The 20,050-nt window shown below is 37.8% G+C and overlaps 1 protein-coding gene across 3 annotated transcripts; it reads left to right on the top strand.

Moving 5' to 3' along the window:
* The first annotated feature begins 384 nt into the window (after positions 1-384).
* Positions 385-19,803, top strand: LOC107845331 (OVARIAN TUMOR DOMAIN-containing deubiquitinating enzyme 1). 3 transcript variants are annotated; one of them, XM_047398052.1, is made up of 10 exons: positions 484-536; positions 637-696; positions 8,204-8,408; positions 10,307-10,372; positions 10,445-10,528; positions 10,643-10,765; positions 18,714-18,766; positions 18,881-18,930; positions 19,017-19,117; positions 19,322-19,803. In XM_047398052.1, exons 3-10 carry the CDS (start codon positions 8,229-8,231, stop codon positions 19,580-19,582), a joined length of 918 nt encoding a protein of 305 aa, XP_047254008.1. In that variant the 5' UTR covers positions 484-536; positions 637-696; positions 8,204-8,228; the 3' UTR covers positions 19,583-19,803. The 3 variants fall into 3 exon arrangements, with proteins under 3 accessions (XP_016545080.1, XP_047254008.1, XP_047254007.1); XM_047398051.1 differs by lacking the exon at positions 637-696 and adding an exon at positions 1,387-1,461 and having other exon boundaries at positions 489-536; XM_016689594.2 differs by lacking the exon at positions 637-696 and having other exon boundaries at positions 385-536.
* Positions 19,804-20,050: the final 247 nt, after the last annotated feature.

The following is a 20,050-nucleotide window of genomic DNA, read 5'->3' as shown; positions in this document are numbered from 1 at the left end:
ATATATATATATATATATATATATATATATATATAAACTGAATTAAAAATATATATATTAATTTTAATTTGAATTATTTCAGAAATAAAAATGAATTATAATCAACTCTTCATATTGTTAACAACTTCAAGGATATTTTAGACATTTTGATAAAAAAAAAAGTGCTTAACAATACTTATTTACCAAACACATCAACAATTTTTTTTTCAGGTTTAACACTTTTATCTAAATAAGTAACTGCGTATTTTTAAAATGAGTTTCAGCACTTTCAAAAACACTTATAAAGAATTTTTTAAAACCATTTTTTTTAGGCTATCCAAACGGGCTCAAAGTAATCAAATGTAGATAGTTTTTCCTTATTTTGGACAGTTTCAGGCCCAAATGTAATCCAAAAGACCCGGCCCAACTTTAACACTGCTCTTTCCTTTCATTAATAATTCAGAGACTACATATACACACCCAAAAAAAATCAAATTGCATTCCGGCAAAGACTAATAAGAATTCAGTGGCGGAAGCTTCTCCGGTAAAGTTCAAAGGTGATCTTTTTTATTGCTCTTATATGAAGTCTTTTTATAGACTGCTTTTATCTTGAGCAAATATCTATTGAAAACAGTCTTTCTGCCTCACTCTCTTTAGTTAGTGGTACGGACTGCGTATACTTTACGCTCTGGACCCCACTTTGTGGGAATACATTGGGTATGTCGTGATGTAGTTATCTTTTACTTGTGTCTGGATGAATTCCTTTCTTGTATGTTTGGTTCTGTGAATTTCGTGTGTAAATATCAAGTGGTTCCGTAGAACTCTTTTCAAAATTGAATTACTGATTTAGTGTTAGGTGGGGGTTCCTTGGAACCCAGTAACTTTTGTGCAGATCGTGTATAAGTACATTAACTTTCGTATGCAGGACGTCAGGATAACAGATAAGGGATCAGGAATAATAAATAAAATGGAAACAAGATAAAATGTTATATCAAAACGAGCATATTTTGTAATTGTATTGAGAAATTCATTAAATATATGAGATTATTAATTGGGAACTTTTTAGCAAAGTGAACTGTTGGTCCTGCAGTAGAAATGGAGCTTGTGAACCGATATAAACTTCAAATCCTGGATCCGTCTCTATTCATCGAAATGGTCCTTTGTATCTATGAAGTACTCTGCTGTCTTGATTGATTTGCGTGAATGTTTCATTTGCGATTGAAGGCACTCCACCCACTTTGTTACCATCATCGTGCAAATTGTGAATCCATGAACTTGCTTAACTGCCTTTTTGCTAAAATTAATAGTCTCCTATTCCTGGTGTTTATCATCGTTGTTCACCTGGCGAGCTTTAATTGTTTAAAATTGGAACTTGAATCTTCCTCATTTTGTTACGACTATGTTCAGGAAAGGTGAGTTGAATGTCGAAGGATAGTTGAGCTCTTGGAAAATCTTGAATAAACCAATTTGATTTCCCCCAAGGTGCTCCTATATCTTGAAATCCTCACCACTTTCTTGAAATGAATCTAGTCATCTAAATGGAATTTGCTTTCCTAATTAGTGTCTTGCTGCTCTCATTTGGTTACTTTGTTTATGCTTTTTTTTGTTGAATTTTTTTTTTTTGTTATTTTCGCAAGATAAGAGCAAGAGGGAAGTCCTATTCTAGTTTAAGAACTGTTAGAATATGAGTAGGAATAGGAATAACATATAAAATCCTACTTGGAAAAGGATTGTAATGTAGTGTCCTATTAGGAAAAGGATTGGAATGTATTGTCTATAAATAGGGCCTCAATGTAATAATGCAGTTACAACAATTCAATAATATTTTTCTCTTATATTTCTCACATGGTATCAAAACTTCCACGATCTTGGTAAAGAATAAAAGAGCTTCCGCTGCCGGCGGGCGGCTATAATCCATATATGCCGCCCGTCTGGCCAATGATTATGTTAGCAAAAGTTGGGTCACTGACTCACTGTGCATCTTTCTAGTGATTATTTTCTCATTTCTTTGCGTAGCACCATGCATCTGTCCGGTGACTACTTTTTCATATCTATTTTTCTTAGCACCTTACTTTTTTTCGGTGACTATTTTCTCATATCTGATTTGCGTAGCATCGTGCATCTTTCCGGACTACTGTCTCATATCTAAGTTGCATAGCACCATGCATCTTTCTGGTGACTTCTCAGATTTAATTTACATAGTTCCGTACGCCTTTCCGGTGACTCCTCAGATTTTTTTCAGTAGGGTCGTGCCATCCCTGCCCATATAATTTCTCTTTTTCAGTAGGATCGTGCCGTCATTCCGACCCTACTCATATAATTTCTATTTCTCAATAGGGTCGTGCCATCATTCCGACCCTACACATATTTCTCTTTTTCAGTAGGGTCGTGTCATCATTCTGACCCTACCCATATACTTTTTTTTCCTCAGATTGTAGTCACTTTTCAGCCATCAAATCTAATAATCCGGCGTGTGAGCATGTTTCGGCTAAGTTTTCGGTGACTTTCATGTTCAAGATCTACTCGTCTCTTAATTTCGAGGTGACCCGTATATTTTATACCAGTTTTCGGCAATTTTCCAGCGATACATCGACTTTACGGCAATATTTTCTACTTTTCGGATCATTTTTTCAGTTTGTTCCGTTTCAATTGAGGTCTCCCAGACGTCCAAAGCAGTCCTTATTAGTTTTCTTGCAGATATCTTCGCCAAGTACCTCACCGATTCTCATATTAGTTACATCCATAACAAGCTTGGTACATATGTCTTCTATGCACCAGCTTGAGGGGGGGAGTGTTAGAATATGAGTAGGAATAGGAATAACATATAAAATCCTACTTGGAAAAGGATTGTAATGTAGTATCCTATTAGGAAAAGGATTGCAATGTATTGTCTATAAATTGGTCCTCAATGTAATAATGTAGTTACAACAATTCAATAATATTTTTCTCTTTATTTCTCACAAGCACGATACCTGATATATTGATGATATACATCTGTTTCTCTGCCATATCTGTTCGTATGTTTAAAGTTTTTGTTTGAATGAGTAGAGTGATATGTTCGGCATCAATTTGTCTATATGCAGCATGTGTTGGTTAAAAGAGTATTCGTTTTTTTATGATTGTGCCTTTAGAGCAACTAATTTATTTTGTATGGACTTTAAGTTCCTTTTCATGGTCTTGGTTGTGATTCTCAAGTCTGCAAATGGGTTAATTCTTCTTTTTCTTATTCTTAAATATGGCTTGAAAGCATGACAATTTGGTTTACAAACCTCTTTCAGGTGTGCATCTCTTCCTTGTGTTTGTTGTATGTCATACATGCTCTCCATCTTTTTTTTGTTGGATGATTTCCTTAAGCTAAATGTTAAAATCATTAAGTTAGTGCGGGATTTTGAAATAATCGAGTGACCCCCTGTTTCCCAGTAACTTATTCCCCTGTTTTGAAGTCCAACTTTGGTTCCTTTCCTTTCTTAAGTGTTAGAATCTTTTTTTTTAGATTAGCTCTTGTTGCCTATTTGTGAAGGCGCAAACCTTTTGCCTATTTATGAAGGCACAAACCTTTCTTTCCCCTCCCATACCTCTTGTTTATTATTGGAAATGGGCTGTTTCTTTTCTTGCATGCATATGAATGAACTATTGAGGTAAATCTGGACAATGTTTGTTTTTCTTGATAAAAAGCTGAAGATTATTTGTCGTTTGCTTGGCTAAGAAACAGTAGCAACTGATGATTAAAATTTGGCTCCAAAAGTAGTTAATGCTTATTGGACGATCATGACTGTGCTAGTTCAACCTTTCCTTTCTTTTCTTTCCTTTCTCTCTTGCTTGCTGAAAGTTGATGCATAATTTGTTATTTCTTACTGTTGATTCAATTTGACCATGATAAAGTTCCCTCTTTTACATTGAGTGAAGTCTGCATCATTTAAGCTCATTTATAATGATTCACGTCATATGGAACAACTCTCACGTTGCCTGTAGATGAGATGGTCTCTAAAATAACTTGCTTGTCCGTTTTATTTGCGCCTCATTTGGAGTATTTATATCAATTTTGAAGGTTACCTATGTTCCCTTGCTATGCATTGTTTTTTGTGTGAAATGGATAAGTTCTATTGAGTAGATTTAAGTGTTAAAATTGTTAGAAAGTAAATTATATATCCCCCTCTGTTCATGTGTAAAGTTCTGGGTACAGCCGTAGCCATACTGAAAACATTTGATTTGGTATTGTACGTGGTTATTAATTAGTCCATGTTAAAGTCCTGTCAATTCTACTACTATACATGGTTATTAGTCCATGTAAAAGTCCTCCCTATATATATACTCATTTTGGTATTATTGAATATGTTAATTTCTATTATATCTTGTTCTATTACTATTCTTTATCTTATCCTAGATTACTTTATTTTGAGCCGGGGCTCTATCGGAAACAACCTCTCTATCTCACATTTGAGGTAGTGGTATGGACTGTGTACTCTTACCCTCTCTAGACCCCACTTGGTGGGAATATACTGGGTATGTTGTTGTTGTTGTATATACCAAAAAAATATAGTATTTCTTCTGTTTCAATTTGTTTGTCTAACTTTTTTTTTAGTCATTTAAAGAATGACTTCTGTTACTTCTCGAAAGCACTTATTTTTTCTCAAAAGCTTGACCAAACACTTCACTTTCTAAAATAAGCACTTTTAATTTTCCAAAATCTTGGCCAAACATGCTAGTAAAACTCTTGGGATATAGAACAATGCTTCAAATCCCCTAGCCTTTCCCCATTTCACTATTTTCGATGCATAGAAAAGAAATTTTTTTAGGGAAAGTAAAATTCATGCTTTTAAAACCTAAAATATAGTGTTTTACAGATTTTTTTCATCCATGTTATCGAATTATATGCCAATTAATTGTTTTCATTTGGTCAAAAGAATAACAAAGTTAACCTTAAGCATATGTTATTCCTAATGTGTTGCAGATAATTTAAGATGTATAATATAAGATCAACAAATAATAATTTGTATCTGCCCTATTATTTGTGGTGATTTTGTTTCATATATATACATCTTTAGTTATATTCTATATTACATTAAAAGTGGGAAGCCTTTAAACCAAATTTTAAAAATTTAAAAACGTCTAGAGAAAGTAAAGCTGATTTATTGTCACTTTCTTCTTGATATAAAGGTATTAGTATTGTCTTCGGCCAACTCAAATGCAACATTGTTACCTCGGGTTGGATGTGACAAATGAACGTCTGTAGAGAATTTGACGTCTGAGAGTTAGGGATTATTGTATTTCTTTATATGATCTTGGATAATCATCACTTCATGTGTTAATATTTAGGGTTGAGTAATAAGCCCAAATCTGCTTATATGTTGTCATCCATCAATATAAAGCAAGATAACCATGAAAGGCAAAAAATTCTGTCTGATCATGAATTCAAGTGCTTTCTTTAATCTGGCAGTAGATAACTTTAGTTCCATATATTTTTTTTAATTGTTGCCGCCCAAAAATTGTTGGCTTTCAGAATTGGAGCATCTTTATCTAAATTTAATTTAAATGTAATTAGATAATTATTCTTGATTTTTCACTGTATCTCAACTCTTTCAAAATCCTTAACCCTTTCTCTACATATTTTATACTGACGTGTTAATAAATAATGGTGGAATATATTTCGCAGAACTTACCGTATGTTTTAGGAGTCGTCTGGTAAGTTGCATTAGAAAAAATAATGCATGCATTTGCTTTGTGTATCTCTAATACCTTGTTTGGTACACTTTTTCAACCTTTGTATAACTAATGCAAGCATTAATATACATGCTATTGTGTATTATGCTATGCATAGCTAATACATGGGAAACCCTTGGTATTAATAATGCAATGAACTTTAATGCATGCATTGGCATGTTTAAAGACACAATAGCCCCTCAAAATCTTTTCCACATCATTTTCATTATGTTTGTGAAGGGTATTTTGTAAATTATTTTTTTATTTAAAAATATGCAATGAAAGTTATTTTAACACACCAAATCAAACACTGCATAAAAAATAATCCAAGCATAACTAATTCAAGCACAGCTAATACATCATATTTTGCACTATTCTTATACACTCTACCAAACGCCCCCTTAGTGTTTACATCCAGTTTGCATAGCCATCAATTCCATGAATATTGCAAGTCTTCTCACCATTTTATTGGCATCCGTATATGGCATGTTTTATGGGATGAAAAAATTATAATAGGAAGGAGTTATCCCACACTTGTTGAAGCATTGCAACTGTTGAAAATTATAATACCATGAAGGAGTAATTACTGGCTTGTTGAAGCGTTGCAACTGTTTGACTTGCGTCTATAGGTTATTTAGGATTCTTAGGGTAATTAAATTTTTAAGAAGGATATTTTAGTAATTTAACATTATGCTTAAGGGCTACACACTTTTAATTTGTATAGATATATGGTCATTTAGGGGTATAATTTTAGTTGAATTTTTTTTTCATGGGTAGATTGATGGATATAAACTGGTATGGTTTCTGCCTTGCCATGTTTTGCAGGAAACTTTCCATGGTTGCATGTACTTTTCATCTTTACTGGGAAAGATATATTTTGGTTTATGTGTTACAAGACTCCACAAGGCTCTGGCCATTCCAATTGCACCTTTTTTTTTCCAGTTTGCAGCTACACATTTTTTGATTTAGTTGTTTGAAGATCCTTATTTTCCAGGAGAAGGCTCTTTCAATTGCGATTTAATACATTAGAAGCTCTTTACAATATTTTGCTTAACATATTTAGTCTCTTGAAGATAATTATGAGCTTTAGGATATTTGTCTATTTCTTCTTCAGGTATTTCCAATTATTCCCACTTCTGACTTCACTGAATTATTCAGGAGTCTAAAGGATTTCGGTTAAGTAGGACCAAGACAGAGTATTTGGAGTCTAAGTTTAGTGAAGTGTCGCAGGAGGCTGACGTGGTTGTGAAGCTGGACTCTCAGGCCATTCAGAAGAAGAGGGAGAGCTTCAAGTATCTAGGGTCTATGATTCAGGGCAATGGGGAGATTGGCGAGGATATCACGCATCGTATTGGGGCGGGGTGGTTGAAATGGAGGCTCGCTTCAGGAGTTTTATGTGATAAGAAGGTGCCCCCGAAGCTTAAAGGAAAGTTCTATAGAGTGGCAGTCCGACCGGCTATGTTGTATGGAGCCGAATGTTGGCCAGTTAAGAACTCTCACATCAAAAAGTTGAAGGTGGCGGAGATGAGGATGTTGCGATGGATGTATGGTCATACCAGGAAAGATAGGATAAGGAATGAGAGTATTCGGGAGCAAGTGGGAGTGGCCTCGGCAGAGGACAAGGTTTGAGAAGTTAGGTTACGTTGGTTCGGGCATGTGATGAGGAGGGACTCTGATGCTCCAGTGCGGAGGTGTGAGACACTGACTATGGATGGTTTTAGGTGGGGTAGAGGTAGGCCGAAGAAATATTGGAAGGTGATTAGGCATGATATAGAACAGTTACAGCTTACGGAAGACATGACCCTTGATAGAAAGGTGTGGAGAACGCGGATTAGGGTTGAGGGTTAGGGGGTGAGAGTGCGTTGGTTACAATAGGGGAGCGTTCTTTATTTGTGTCTGAAGTTTCTTGTTTGTGGTGTTGAACGTTGTCTATGGTTTCGGATAGATAGTTTTTAGTTTTATCTTGTGGCTGTAGTATTATCTTATGACTAGTGGCGTTAGTTTATTTGCAGATTGTACTAGTTTATATGCTTTTCTGTTTTGTATTTGTTATACTGCTATTGGTCCTAAGCCGGGAGTCTATCGGAAACAACCTCTTTACTTCATATGAGGTAGTGGGATGGTCTACGTACACTCTACCCTCCCCAGACCCCACTATGTGGGAATACACTGGGTATGTTGTTGTTGTTGTAATGTTTACATTCTTTGCCACCATGTTTTGGTAATATTTATTTTCCCGCTATGGTCAAGATGGGGTTTTGCAATGAGATACTTTAATTGTCAAAGGTCCACAGCCATGTTGATACTATCATTGACTAGACCTTTTTAATTGCTGCTATGTTTTTTTTTTTTGGGCAAAAGTATAGGCTGCTGCATATTTTTAATGCAGGAGTAAATATTTATATACTAATTCTTTCCCAATGGTCAATTATTTGTTTTCTTATCTGATGATCTGTGAATAAGATTCTCTAGGCTACTTTGATATATTGTGCAATTCACAAATATAATTGGTGTCCTTGAGCAGGAAAGATATCGGATCAGACCATCAAATGAAGAAAGATATGAAAGATCAGGATGGGGACGTGGCTGATGCAGAAAAAGAAACATTGACATCTGTTCAAACATCTGAAATTGATGACTGGAAAAGATTTAAGGATGATGATATAATGGAACAGCACTCTGCCATACAGGCTGAACAAGCTGTAAAAATTCCATTTGTTGGTGATAAGGCAAGTGTAATCCTGTCTTGGAAGCATTAACTTATTTGGTTCTGATTATTTATGTTGTCTATATTCAAGGTACTAATTTGATTTGAAACCATAGCTCTTGGTATCTCAGTTCCCAGATCAACATGTTAGTGTTCATAATTAAATTGGCCTGATTCATGGAGTTTTTATGTGGTGTATATAATTTGAAGGTTCGTGCATAGGCCAGTAGGAACAAGTTAGTTCTGTTTTGACTGGATGCTAAGTCAGTTCTGTTAACTATCTTGAAGGAATTTCTTCTTCTTGTGAGTTAATTATGTATCTAGGTAAAGGCTTATCAACGGAATATTTGACATAATTTATGCTGATTATTCTCTACCTGATCTCTAAAGTGTTTTATTTCAATTAGTTATCTTAGTATTCTGGAAACCAAAAAAGGCATGGCTTATCAAGTAAATAAAGGGGTACGACATATTCCTGGACTGATACTTTGCTTGATTTTCTCAAGATTCACATCAGCACTGCAATTTATGGATAATTCGAGCAATAATAGAAGGTGAATGGAGAGATTGACGAGGATGTCACTCATCGGATCGGGGTAGGGTGGATCTAATGGAGGCTCGCCTCCGGTATCTTGTGTGACAAAAAGGTACCTACCAAACTTAAAAGGCAAGTTCTATAGAGTGGTGGTTAGACCGGCTTTGTTGTATAGGGCGGAGTGTTGGCCTGTTAAAAAGACCCACATCCAGAAGATGAAGGTGGCGGAGATGAGAATGCTTTGGTGGATGTGTGGGTGTATTAGGAAAGATAGGATTAGAAATGAGGTTATTCGAGATAAAGTGGGAGTGGCTTCGATAGAAGCCAAGAAGAGGGAAGCGAGGTTGAGATGGTTTGGTCATGTGATGAGGAAGAGCACGGATGCCCCAGTGCGGCGGTGTGAGAGGTTGACTAGGGATGGTTTCAAGCAAGGTAGAGGTAGATCGAAGAAATATTGGAGGGAGGTGATTAGACATGACATGGAGCAACTTCAGCTTACCGAGGACATGACGCTGCATAAGAAGTTGTGGAGGCAGCGAATTAGGGTAGAAGGTTAGTCTGAGTTAGGATGTTGTATGTTTTGGTGTGTACTTGGAGTATCGTGCTTTTGGTATTATTGAATATGTTAATTTCTATTGTATCTTGTTCTATTAGTATTCCTTTATCTTATCTTAGATTGCTTTATTTTGAGCCGGGGGTCTATCGGAAACAACCTCTCTATCTCACATTTGAGGTAGTGGTATGGACTGCGTACACTTACCCTCCCCAGACCCCACTTGGTGGGAATATACTGGGTATGTTGTTGTTAGTCTGCTTACTCCCTACATCACATTGTACCAGAATGGTATTTCCTACCAATCCATGCCATTCTCGGCAGTTTTCCTGTCAAAACAGGAGGTGTAGCCGTTTCTACCTCCTTGCTTGATCAAAAACAAAATAAAATCAGGAGTAGCCACAAGTTGCAATAGCACCAGTTTTTTTATGTCGATGGGCATTTTCAATAGTATGTCTGTACGTAGTTCGAGTTTTCGCTGATTCACCATTCTCACTTGGCCTGACTGACTATGTTGCCAGCAAGGGTCTGCATGCTTTGAACCCTCCTCGCAAACTAATTTCAGAACCTTTTTCTTCTTAATGCTTTGCTAATATATCATTCCATGGTTTCTCCTTGGTTTACCATTTCTTCTGCATTTTATGTAAGTGCTTGTGTGGGTATCTTTTAGAACTTGTGGTTTCTAGAACATTGGGGATTGTTCAAGATCCTTATAGAAAATATTGTAAAGAATTAAAGATACAAAAATTGTTGCGAGTTTTGCTCTAATTACTTGGAACTTTAGTAAATACATTGATTAATTAGAGTATCTTAGTGGAGGTGATAACTGCAGGAACCCTTATCTTCGTTAGAAGCTGAGTACCATCTGGGAAATTCAATTTTGCTGAAGAAAATAAAGGTTTGAAATTGTTTTTGTGTTTTTTGGTGATTTTTCTGCATTGCTCAGTAATTGATGTAACTACTTCTGCAGGTGCTGAGTGAACAATATGCTGCCATTAGAAGAACACGTGGGGATGGGAATTGCTTTTTCCGCAGTTTCATGTTTGGTTACCTTGTATGGTTAATTTCTTATTTGCATGTTATTTTGTATATACATATGTGGTCCTCTAGCATCGACTTTGATATTTGGAATTTTTAGTTACTAACGGATCATGTATTTCAACTAAAGGAGCACATTCTGGAATCACAAGATCAAAATGAAGTTCATCGCATTAAAGCTAATATTGAGGAATGCAAGAAGACACTACTAAGTTTGGGCTATGCAGAATTCACCTTTGAAGACTTTTTTGCGGTAACTTGTCTTTCCATCTTGATATTTGTAATTACTTATGATCAGAGTAGGTGCATTTTGCATAAAGCTATATCATTTCTTGATGCATTGAACCATGAAGTATGTGCATTGCACAACCTTGATACCCTCACAATTTGGATAGTGGTTTCTCATGGTATGATATGGTATGGTTATTAAGAGAACCATGTTTGTTTTGATTGTTTCTTAAAATATATGGTATGGTATTTTGATTTCATGGTTTGGTAACCATGAAAATCTTTACTTAATGAAACCATATTTGGTTGTATCCCATAGTTTTCCTATTTTCTTTTTCAATTATGCCCTTAATATCACATAATCTTATTTTACGGTTTACCTATATTATTTAATCCCCCCCTCAAAAAAAAAAAAATGAAATGTATTTTATTTTTTAAATTTGTTTTTTGATTTTTTTTTTAAAAATCTTATCCTATCCCCCGACCCCAACCCCCATCAAACTCCCACCCTAATTTTCTTTTAATTTGTTTTTCTATTTGAGAATGGTAATGTTAGTCTATATCCATAGGTTTACTACATTTAAAGAAATGTAACCTCCCTTCAAAAGTATTACAACTTACAAACTTTTCATCTAGCTGTAGATCCTATAAACAATCTGAAACATCAAAGATATCTTCTGGTTGAGCTAGTATTTTGTTTTTCTATTTGAGAATGGTAATGTTAGTCTATATCCATAGGTTTACTACATTTAAAGAAATGTAACCTCCCTTCAAAAGTATTACAACTTACAAACTTTTCATCTAGCTGTAGATCCTATAAACAATCTGAAACATCAAAGATATCTTCTGGTTGAGCTAGTATTTTCTGTTTACACCAAAAATAATATAAAGCTAGGCAGTTCATCTTAAACTCCTGTAGGCTGCTCTGTTTGTCTTCAGAACATCTTCTGTTTCTTTCCATCCATACTGAACAACAAATACAAGCAGGGACAATCTTCCATCTCTTTCCTTCTTTACTGCATTACCAACCTTGTTCCAACAGTTTAGTAGTCCAGCTCTTTTAATTTGTTTTTTTTTTTTTTTAAATTTTAAAACCTTTTTCTTACCCCACTTTCACCCCCACCCCCAAATTACTTTTTTCATTCTTTAAGTTTGTTTTTAAAAAAAAAATCAAAATTACCCCACCCCTACCAACCCTCACCCACCGAAGAAATTTTAACTTTTTTTTTTTTTTAAAAAAATTTCAAAATCTTTTTCTTACCCCACCTCTACCCTTATCCCTCCACACCTGTAGCATACACAAAAGAGGCATTCAAACATCGTACTTGTCGTTGGTGGTCACTTCTCAAAACACCAAAAAAAAAATAAAATCTGTTTCTATCAAAAAAATGAATCTGATTATATTTATTTTGATCTACACTTTTATTGATTTTGTTAGAATTTAATGAATTTAACAGCTTAATATATTTACATGACATAATTTGTGACAAATTAGTAGGAAGAAAATTATCTTAAAATTATTTTTTAACAATTATTGATAAATATATTTATAATAATTAAAGGCATTTTAGTGAACTCACTAGTTACGATGCAATGTCATTCCATCAAACCAAACAATAGAACTATTATTAAACAACACTAAACGACACGGTCCATCCAAACACTGTATTGTACTATATTGTAAAGTACAATGCCATACAGTACCATATATAATGAAACCATGGGAAACCACCATCCAAACAAAGTGTCAGTGTCATTTGCACGCCAGAGCTGTCACACTTGTTAGACTCCCACCTAAAATAAGCCATAAGCAATTCTTCTTTCCCTCCAGCTCCTCTTAATTGATTATATTATAGTCTCAAAAGCGCCATAGGATCACAATTCTATCATACTTATCAAACTTCAGCATCTTAAAACCAGGGAGGAAGGTGGACACTTGGAAATATGCATAAGTCCTTATATGAAACTCTTGTGATGCCTCCTAATCCCGTTAAGTTTTTCATAGCCTGTTTAAAACTCTCCGTCTTTCTAGCCATTTGTTCTTGCTTTTTTGTCATGATAGGCTTCTCAGCATCGAAGGAAAATCAAGTTGTTGAATATAGCAATTAGGTCAGTCAACTTGAACGTGGGCTCTGGAGCATAACACTAGTCATTAGGAATATTAGACACATGTTCACTAGCAGATCGAGGGAGTACAATCGTTAAGAAAATAACAAAAGTAGGAGCCTCATGTGGGGTTTAGTTACAAAAACATAGACAATAGGTAGCGCATGGTATGTGGTAGTTCTATGTTGAGGAGCTGGGAAATGCGTAGTGGAAGTGCTGGGATAGTGTTGGCACAGAGTAAATACCGGTGCATGTCAATAGATATAAGAAACTGGGCGTACGACATTATCGAAAAGCTAGAGGGATTTTCAAGGTCATTAGTGGAAAACAGAGGAGGTAACCCACTAGCCCAAGCCCAGTGCGAATTTGCCAGTTGTTGTCTTAGCTTCAAAACCTCTTCATTAGGCCCTGAACCCTTGTCCCCGGACTCTTTGTCTGGTCAATGATAGCAACTTCGGTGTCGTTGTTGGCCTTAGCTAACTCTTCGTAATAAAACATAAAACAAGATGAAATAACAAAAATAAGACACCCACAGAGTAGTATTGTACACTATCTAACCGAAAACACACACTTCACCCAAACCCTCCAAACAAGAAACTCCAACCTACGAGCATAGCTACACCAAAGCAATCTTATCTACTAGTTACGACTCACACCCACAAACTAGCCCTCTAACCTAATTCGTGTCCTCAATATCTTCCTATCTAGGGTCATATTTTCAGTAAGCTGTAACTGCTTCATGTCATGTTTAATCACCTCCCTCCAGTATTTCACCTCCCTTCAGTATTTCTTCGGTCTATTTCTAGTTTGCCTGAAACCATCCATAGCCAACCTCTCATACCTACGAATTGGGGTATCTGGGCCTCTCCTCATCACATGCTCAAATCATCTCAACCTCACTTTCCGCATCTTGTCTTCCATCGAAGCCACTCCTACCTTCTACCAAGTAGTCTCATTCGTAACCCTATCTTCCCTGGTAAGTTCACTTATCCAACACAACATCCTCATCTCCGTCACCTTCAACTTTTGGATATGAGAGTTCGTAATTGTCCAACACTCCGTTCCATGCAACATGGCCGGACGGACTACCGCTTTAAAGAATTTACCTTTATGCTTGGGAGGCACCTTATCACACAAAACTCTAGAGACGAGCCTCCATTTCATCCATCCTGCCCCAATACAGTGAGTGGCATCCTCGTCAATCTCTCCATTCTTTTGAATCATATACCTAAGATACTTAAAACTATCCCTTTTAGGAATAACCAGGGAATCCATCTTCACTACCATTTTGTCATCATGCGTCAAATCACTGAACTTGCCTTCCAAGTTCTCCATCTTGGTCCTGCGCAACATGAATCCTTTAGACTCCAGAGTTTGTCTCCAAACCTCTAATTTATCATTAACACCTCCTCAAGTCTCATCAGTAAAACTACATCATCCACAAATAGTATGCACAAGGTGCCTTTCCTCGAATGCGCCGCGTCAAAACATCTATCACCAAGGCGAATAAAAATGGGCGAAGAGTTGATCCCTAGTGCAACCTTATCGAAATAGGGAAATGCTCTAAATCTCCCATCGATCGTCCTTACCCGAGTCTTCGCTCCGTCGTACATGTCCTTAATCGATCTAATGTACACCACAGGTACACCTCTAACCTCCAAGCATCTCCAAAGAACCTCCCTAAGGACTTTTTCGTACGCGTTTTTCAGGTTGATGAACACCATGTGTAAGTCCCTCTTCCTCTTCCTATACTGCTCCACTAGTCTCCACACAAGGTGAATTGCCTCTATCGTTAAGTGACCTAGCATAAATCCAAACTAATTCTCAAAAATAGACTCGATCCTCATCAACCTCTGCTCGACCACCCTCTCCCAAATCTTCATAGTGTGACTCAACAACTTAATACCCTTGTAGTTGTTGCAACTCTGAATATCACTCTTGTTCTTGTATAAAGGAATCATTGTACTCCATTTCCAACGCTCGGGCGCAGTCCTGAAAATGTCGTTAAACAATTGGGTCAGCCATCCTAAACCTGCGGAACCTGCTCCGCCAGTGTACTTCCAAAAATCCATCGAGATCTCGTTAGACCCCGTTGCCCTAACCTTTACGCATCTTACGAATAGCCTCTTTGACCTCTTCAACCTTAATACGTCTACAATAACCATAATCACGACACCCCCTGAGTGCTCCAAATCCCATAATGCAATACCTTTGTCCCCTTCGGCATTCAAAAGTCTATGGAAATACGACTGCTACCTGCTGTTACTAAGGACGTCCATTGATGCACTTCACTTGGTCAAGGTCATGGCCTTTTCGCTGCTAGCCTTGGCAAGCCTATACAACTTTTTCCTGCCTTTCTCCTCTAATCCTATATACAAGCTTTCAAATGATGTTGTTTTAGCTGCCGTAACCGCTAACTTAGCCTCCTTCCTAGCGAACTGTACTCCTTCCTGTTCGTCCGCTTCTCTTCTTCATCTTTACTCTCAACCAATTTAGCATAAGTCACTTTCTCAGTCTCTGCCTTAAACTTCTCCGTTCCACCACTAGTCCCCCCGGTGCTGGCCAGACCGGCCCCTCGAGACATCCAACACCTCTTTAGCCGTCTCCTTAATGCAATTGGCAACCCTGTCCCACATACTATCCACGTCCCTCCTACTTTCCCACACCCCATCGTCGCCAACTTCTCTCCCATCTTCAGAGCACTAACCGGAGTCAAGCCACCCCACTTAATTTTGAGGCCATCCTCCCCGACCCTGCTTTTGTTGCCCTTCTTAATATTCAAGTCCATCACTAGAAACATATGCTGGGTCAAAAGATTCTCACTAGAAATGACTTTACAGTCCTTACACATCGCTCTATCCCCATTCCTAAGCAGCAAAAAGTCGATCCGAGTCTTGCTACCGCGCTACGGAAGGTAATCAGGTGTTCCTCCTTTTTCGACAAGCTTGAATTCACTACCACCAACCCAAAGGCCCTCACAAAATCCAAAAGACCGGCTCCTCCTTCATTCCTATCCCCGAAACCAAAGCCTCCATGCACATCGGCATAGCCTTTTGGTAATGACCCGATGTGCCCATTGAAATCCCCTCCTAAGAAAATCTTTTTTGAGCTAAGCACGCCTCTCACCACCTCGTCCAAACTCCCAAAATCTCTTTTCTCCTAGTCCAAGCCTACCTGCGTCGCGTAGGCACTAAAAATGTTTAGTGTATACCCTCCAATGACCAACTTAATTGTCATCAACCTAGCGCTGACCCTCTTAACCTCCATCACTTGCTCTCTAAGCTCTTTGTCTACTAAGATACTTACCTCATTCCTACGCTTCTCACTTCCTGAGTACCACAACTTATACCTATCCACATCCTTAGCCTTATTAGCCTTAGAACCTACCCACTTGGTCTCCTGGACACACTCAATATTGATCCTCCTCTTTCTAAGAATTTTCACGAGCTCTATGGACTTACCTTGAAGGGTCCCTATGTTCCAATACCCAGGGGTGGCTCAACCTCATAAAAAATAGGTGGTCGCCTTAGGCTCCTAAATTTGAGGGTCTCATTTTTACTGATAATATGGGCCTAAATTTGAGGGCCTCATTTTTTACTGATAATATATTATAAAAATTTTTAAAAAAATGAATATTATTTATAGAAAAATAAATTTTTCATATAAAAGGAAAGAATTATTAAAAGAAGTTCATATATCTAGAATATTATGTCTCAAGAAAGATTAATGCATTGATTATATTATTATTTAAAAATAAATTAATTAAAAAAAATCGATTATATAATTTTGAAAATAAAGTTCATTAAAAAAGGATTTTTTTTCTTAAAAATTTAAGGCCTCTGTTTAATTTTCGCCTTAGGCCACGAATATGGTTGAGCCGCCTCTGCCAAGACCCTATTCTCAACCTAGCGGTTCTCGCGTCCCGCTTACCCCTACTACCCCTCACCCCAAACCTGACCCTAACCCTTCCCTCCCCCTTATACCCACACTCAAAACAGACCCCAACCCCGACCCCGCCCTAAGACATGCCCCCTAGTCTACCATCCACCACCAAAGCCACTACTCAAAAAGAAATAGAGAAATATAGAAAAGCACACAGAAAACACATGATAAGACCAAATAACATAAACAACAATCAATAAACACTAGTAAAAGAAAGCAGACAGTCCCAAGCAAAGTAAAAGAAGTCAGGAGACAAGAAAATGGTGAAATAGAAATAAAGATTAAAGCTTAGAAGTTACCGGGATATGCTTAGAGATCAAGGGCTCTTCTCTTGCTTGCTTTGTTGGATTTAGGCAAAAATTGGTGCAGAAATTGATCGTCGGAATATTGTCGCCGGAGCTTCGCCAGAAGGTCGCCGGATAAATCTGGTCCGGTAGTGCCTGGAAATCGCCAAGCTTGGTGGAACAAGAACCTGATTTTCTGGACTCGCCGGAGGGACCATCGGAGGTCGTCGGATCAGCCCGATCTGAACTTTTACGTACAGATCTACCTCTTTTCGATTTTCGCAGGGGACTGCTGCAGTTCGCTATCTTACTGTCGCCGGAGTCAGAGTGGCAAGCGCGAACTCTCCGGTGGATGGATGTCGTCTGGCCAAGAACGACCGAGATAGAGAGAGAAAGAGAGGCAAAAGGGAAAGAGAGAGAAATTGGCTGGGTTGAAAGGGCAACTTACTAGTTGCCGGGCTACTAAGTCGCCGGTGTCGACGGACTGAGGCGGTCAAGTCAAAAGAGACGTTAGAGAGACAAAAGAAAAACAGACTCCGAACAAACAGAATGTAAGAAACATCCTCTTTATGCAACTCCGTAAAGCGATGGCCTCGACTACGATGGATTTGCCCGTGAAGGTCCTGGCTGTGAAGTCCTTGTACTCTTGCATGAGTTCAACCCATGTAACATACCCTGTAATGATGCTTTGATGTTAGGAAGAAAAGCCCTGGTGTGTGCCCCAGCCTCTTGCAGAGTCCACCTATGCCTGTGATGACCTTCAACATTTGTTACCAAACTCGCTAACTGCTCTAAACAACTCAATTTTAGCTCGAAACTAGAGTTTTTCGGTGTCTTCGACAATGTTTGCTTTTGTGCCCAACCTCTAAGCTGTGCAGGTAATGGCCTACTGATACCTCACGGGATTGATTATAACCATATCAAATATTCCTGAGTGCATCCGGGGTTATCAGAACCTGCTACAAAAGTATCTCCTCTCACTTTCTTTGCATTATGCCAAAATTGTTCATATTTGATCTAGTTAAGTGCCTTATCCCTAAAAATTCCCTGTACCTTTGGAGATTCATTAGAGGCGGGACATCTTGTAACCTATCCAACTGCTGCATTACTCTGATTGGCGTGTACAACCTAGTGTATCTGTGTCCTATCAAAACCAAAAGGGGCTGCATGAGGCCCCCGAGCTGGATCACATTTGGATGGAGCCACAGATAGGCCCAAAGTATATTTTCATGAGTCCTTGACTCAAGGAACTCAATCTAGTGTCGACACCTACAGGTAAAGCGAATTTATCAAACTGCATTCTACTTTCGATGCATCCTCTTTGATCGCGTAGGCAACGATCAATGACATCAGTTCTAATCAAATGCAGATGCTCCATCATCACAATTGTAACAAAAGATTACTCCCTTCAAAAAATCAGATACCTCCCTTGATTTCACTCAAGGCTTTATATACCACCGGTTCGATCAAACCTTTTTCCTGGTCAATCCTGCGGCGAGTGATTTTTTTTTCTTTTAGCTTGAGTAATCGTTGCTTGTTACCTTCACTCTTGCATTGCCTACATCAGTATCTTGCATCCTCTTGTTTATTTGATTATGAAATTTGTCACCCTGAGGCTGTTTCATCTTTTTGGACTGATAGTTATTCCTCGAGCAACTCGATAGTGTTCTTCAAGGTAGCGAAGATTCCATGAGGTTGGATTTTACATTTTCGACTTTGAATTTCCATTTAACTAGGCAATGTCTTAATGCTTCCACTGGCGAACTGGAATCAGTACCCAAGAAGTAAACTTGGTTTCTTTATTGCAGTCATGATGAACTCCTGTGCAGAATTCGTGATCCGTCAATATCTGACTACGGTGTGAACGATTGGCAACCTTTGTAAATGTGAGATTATAAAGTTCTTTATTCTTCTCTCTGTGACCTGATGATGTGTGCTGTTTAGTTGTTATGTTCTTCAGATTTGTAACATCAGGTGAAATAAGGAAGCGCTCTGAGTTTTTTGAGCCATTTGTACTAGGACTAACAAATGCCTCAGTGGAGCAGGTTTGTTTTTAAAGCCTTTTGGAATTTTCAGACTTGTTCTTGTATCGGTGAACATATGCTTATAATTGTCTTTAACGTCCACTGAATATACTTTCTTGTACGAGTACTTCCTTGCAACCTGTATTGTCAAACTGATAGCTTTTTGTTGTTCCAGTGATGTTAGAATTACCAGGTGTTAACCCTCCTCCTTATTTGAAAACACAGTTTTGCAAGTCAGCAGTGGAACCCATGAGTGAAGAGAGTGACCATGTGCAAATTATAGCCCTATCAGATGCATTGGGTGTTCCAATCCGTGTTGTATATCTTGACCGAAGCTCATGTGAAAACAACAGCATCAATGTAAATCACCACGACTTTATTCCTACTAGCAGCGAAGTTGGGAATAGTGATGTTTCCAAGACCACAAATCCATCCATCACCTTGCTGTATCGCCCAGGACATTACGACATTCTGTACCCTAAGTGATGTTCTTCAGCCAGCACTTCTTAGATTGAGTTTGTGAAAACAATCTGACAGTGGAAACTTTGCTCATAGACATGGACATGTATGATCAATGAGTATAGAAACTTGTGTCAACAAATTCTTTAAACCTATCAATAATCTGAGTTCGTTGATCAGGGCTGAATTGTTTATAACTGGAGCTTTTGTAATCCTCTCATTATAAGTAGTAGCAAGAGCTTTCTCAATTGTGATATCCAGAGCAACTTTGAAGTTTCTTTGTAAAATTATAATGCACTGGTCCAACCCAAAGTTAGCTGGTTCTCTGTCTGACGTTAAGACACATGAAAAGTGGAACCTGGCACTTGAGCTCGTTAATTGGCTTTTAAGGTGTATCGAGGATTGTGCAAAATAAACAACGTACCCTGTGAAATTCCTCTAGTAAGGTCCGGAGAGGGTAGAGTGCATGCAAAACTTACCACTACCTCGTGGAGT

Source organism: Capsicum annuum, chromosome 10 (assembly GCF_002878395.1).
Source record: "Capsicum annuum cultivar UCD-10X-F1 chromosome 10, UCD10Xv1.1, whole genome shotgun sequence".
NCBI classification, from domain to species: Eukaryota; Viridiplantae; Streptophyta; class Magnoliopsida; order Solanales; family Solanaceae; genus Capsicum; species Capsicum annuum.
Note: the sequence above shows the minus strand (reverse complement) of the source record. Positions and strands in the feature narration are given on the sequence as shown.

Excerpts from the sequence above, each read along its gene's own strand:
- LOC107845331 (XM_016689594.2), top strand. The coding sequence starts at position 8,229 with ATGAAGAAAGATATGAAAGATCAGGATGGGGACGTGGCTGATGCAGAA. Across the intron at positions 18,767-18,880 it reads GGTAGCGAAGATTCCATGAG|TCATGATGAACTCCTGTGCA; the intron begins GTTGGATTTTAC and ends TCTTTATTGCAG. Across the intron at positions 18,931-19,016 it reads TCCGTCAATATCTGACTACG|TTGTTATGTTCTTCAGATTT; the intron begins GTGTGAACGATT and ends TGTGCTGTTTAG.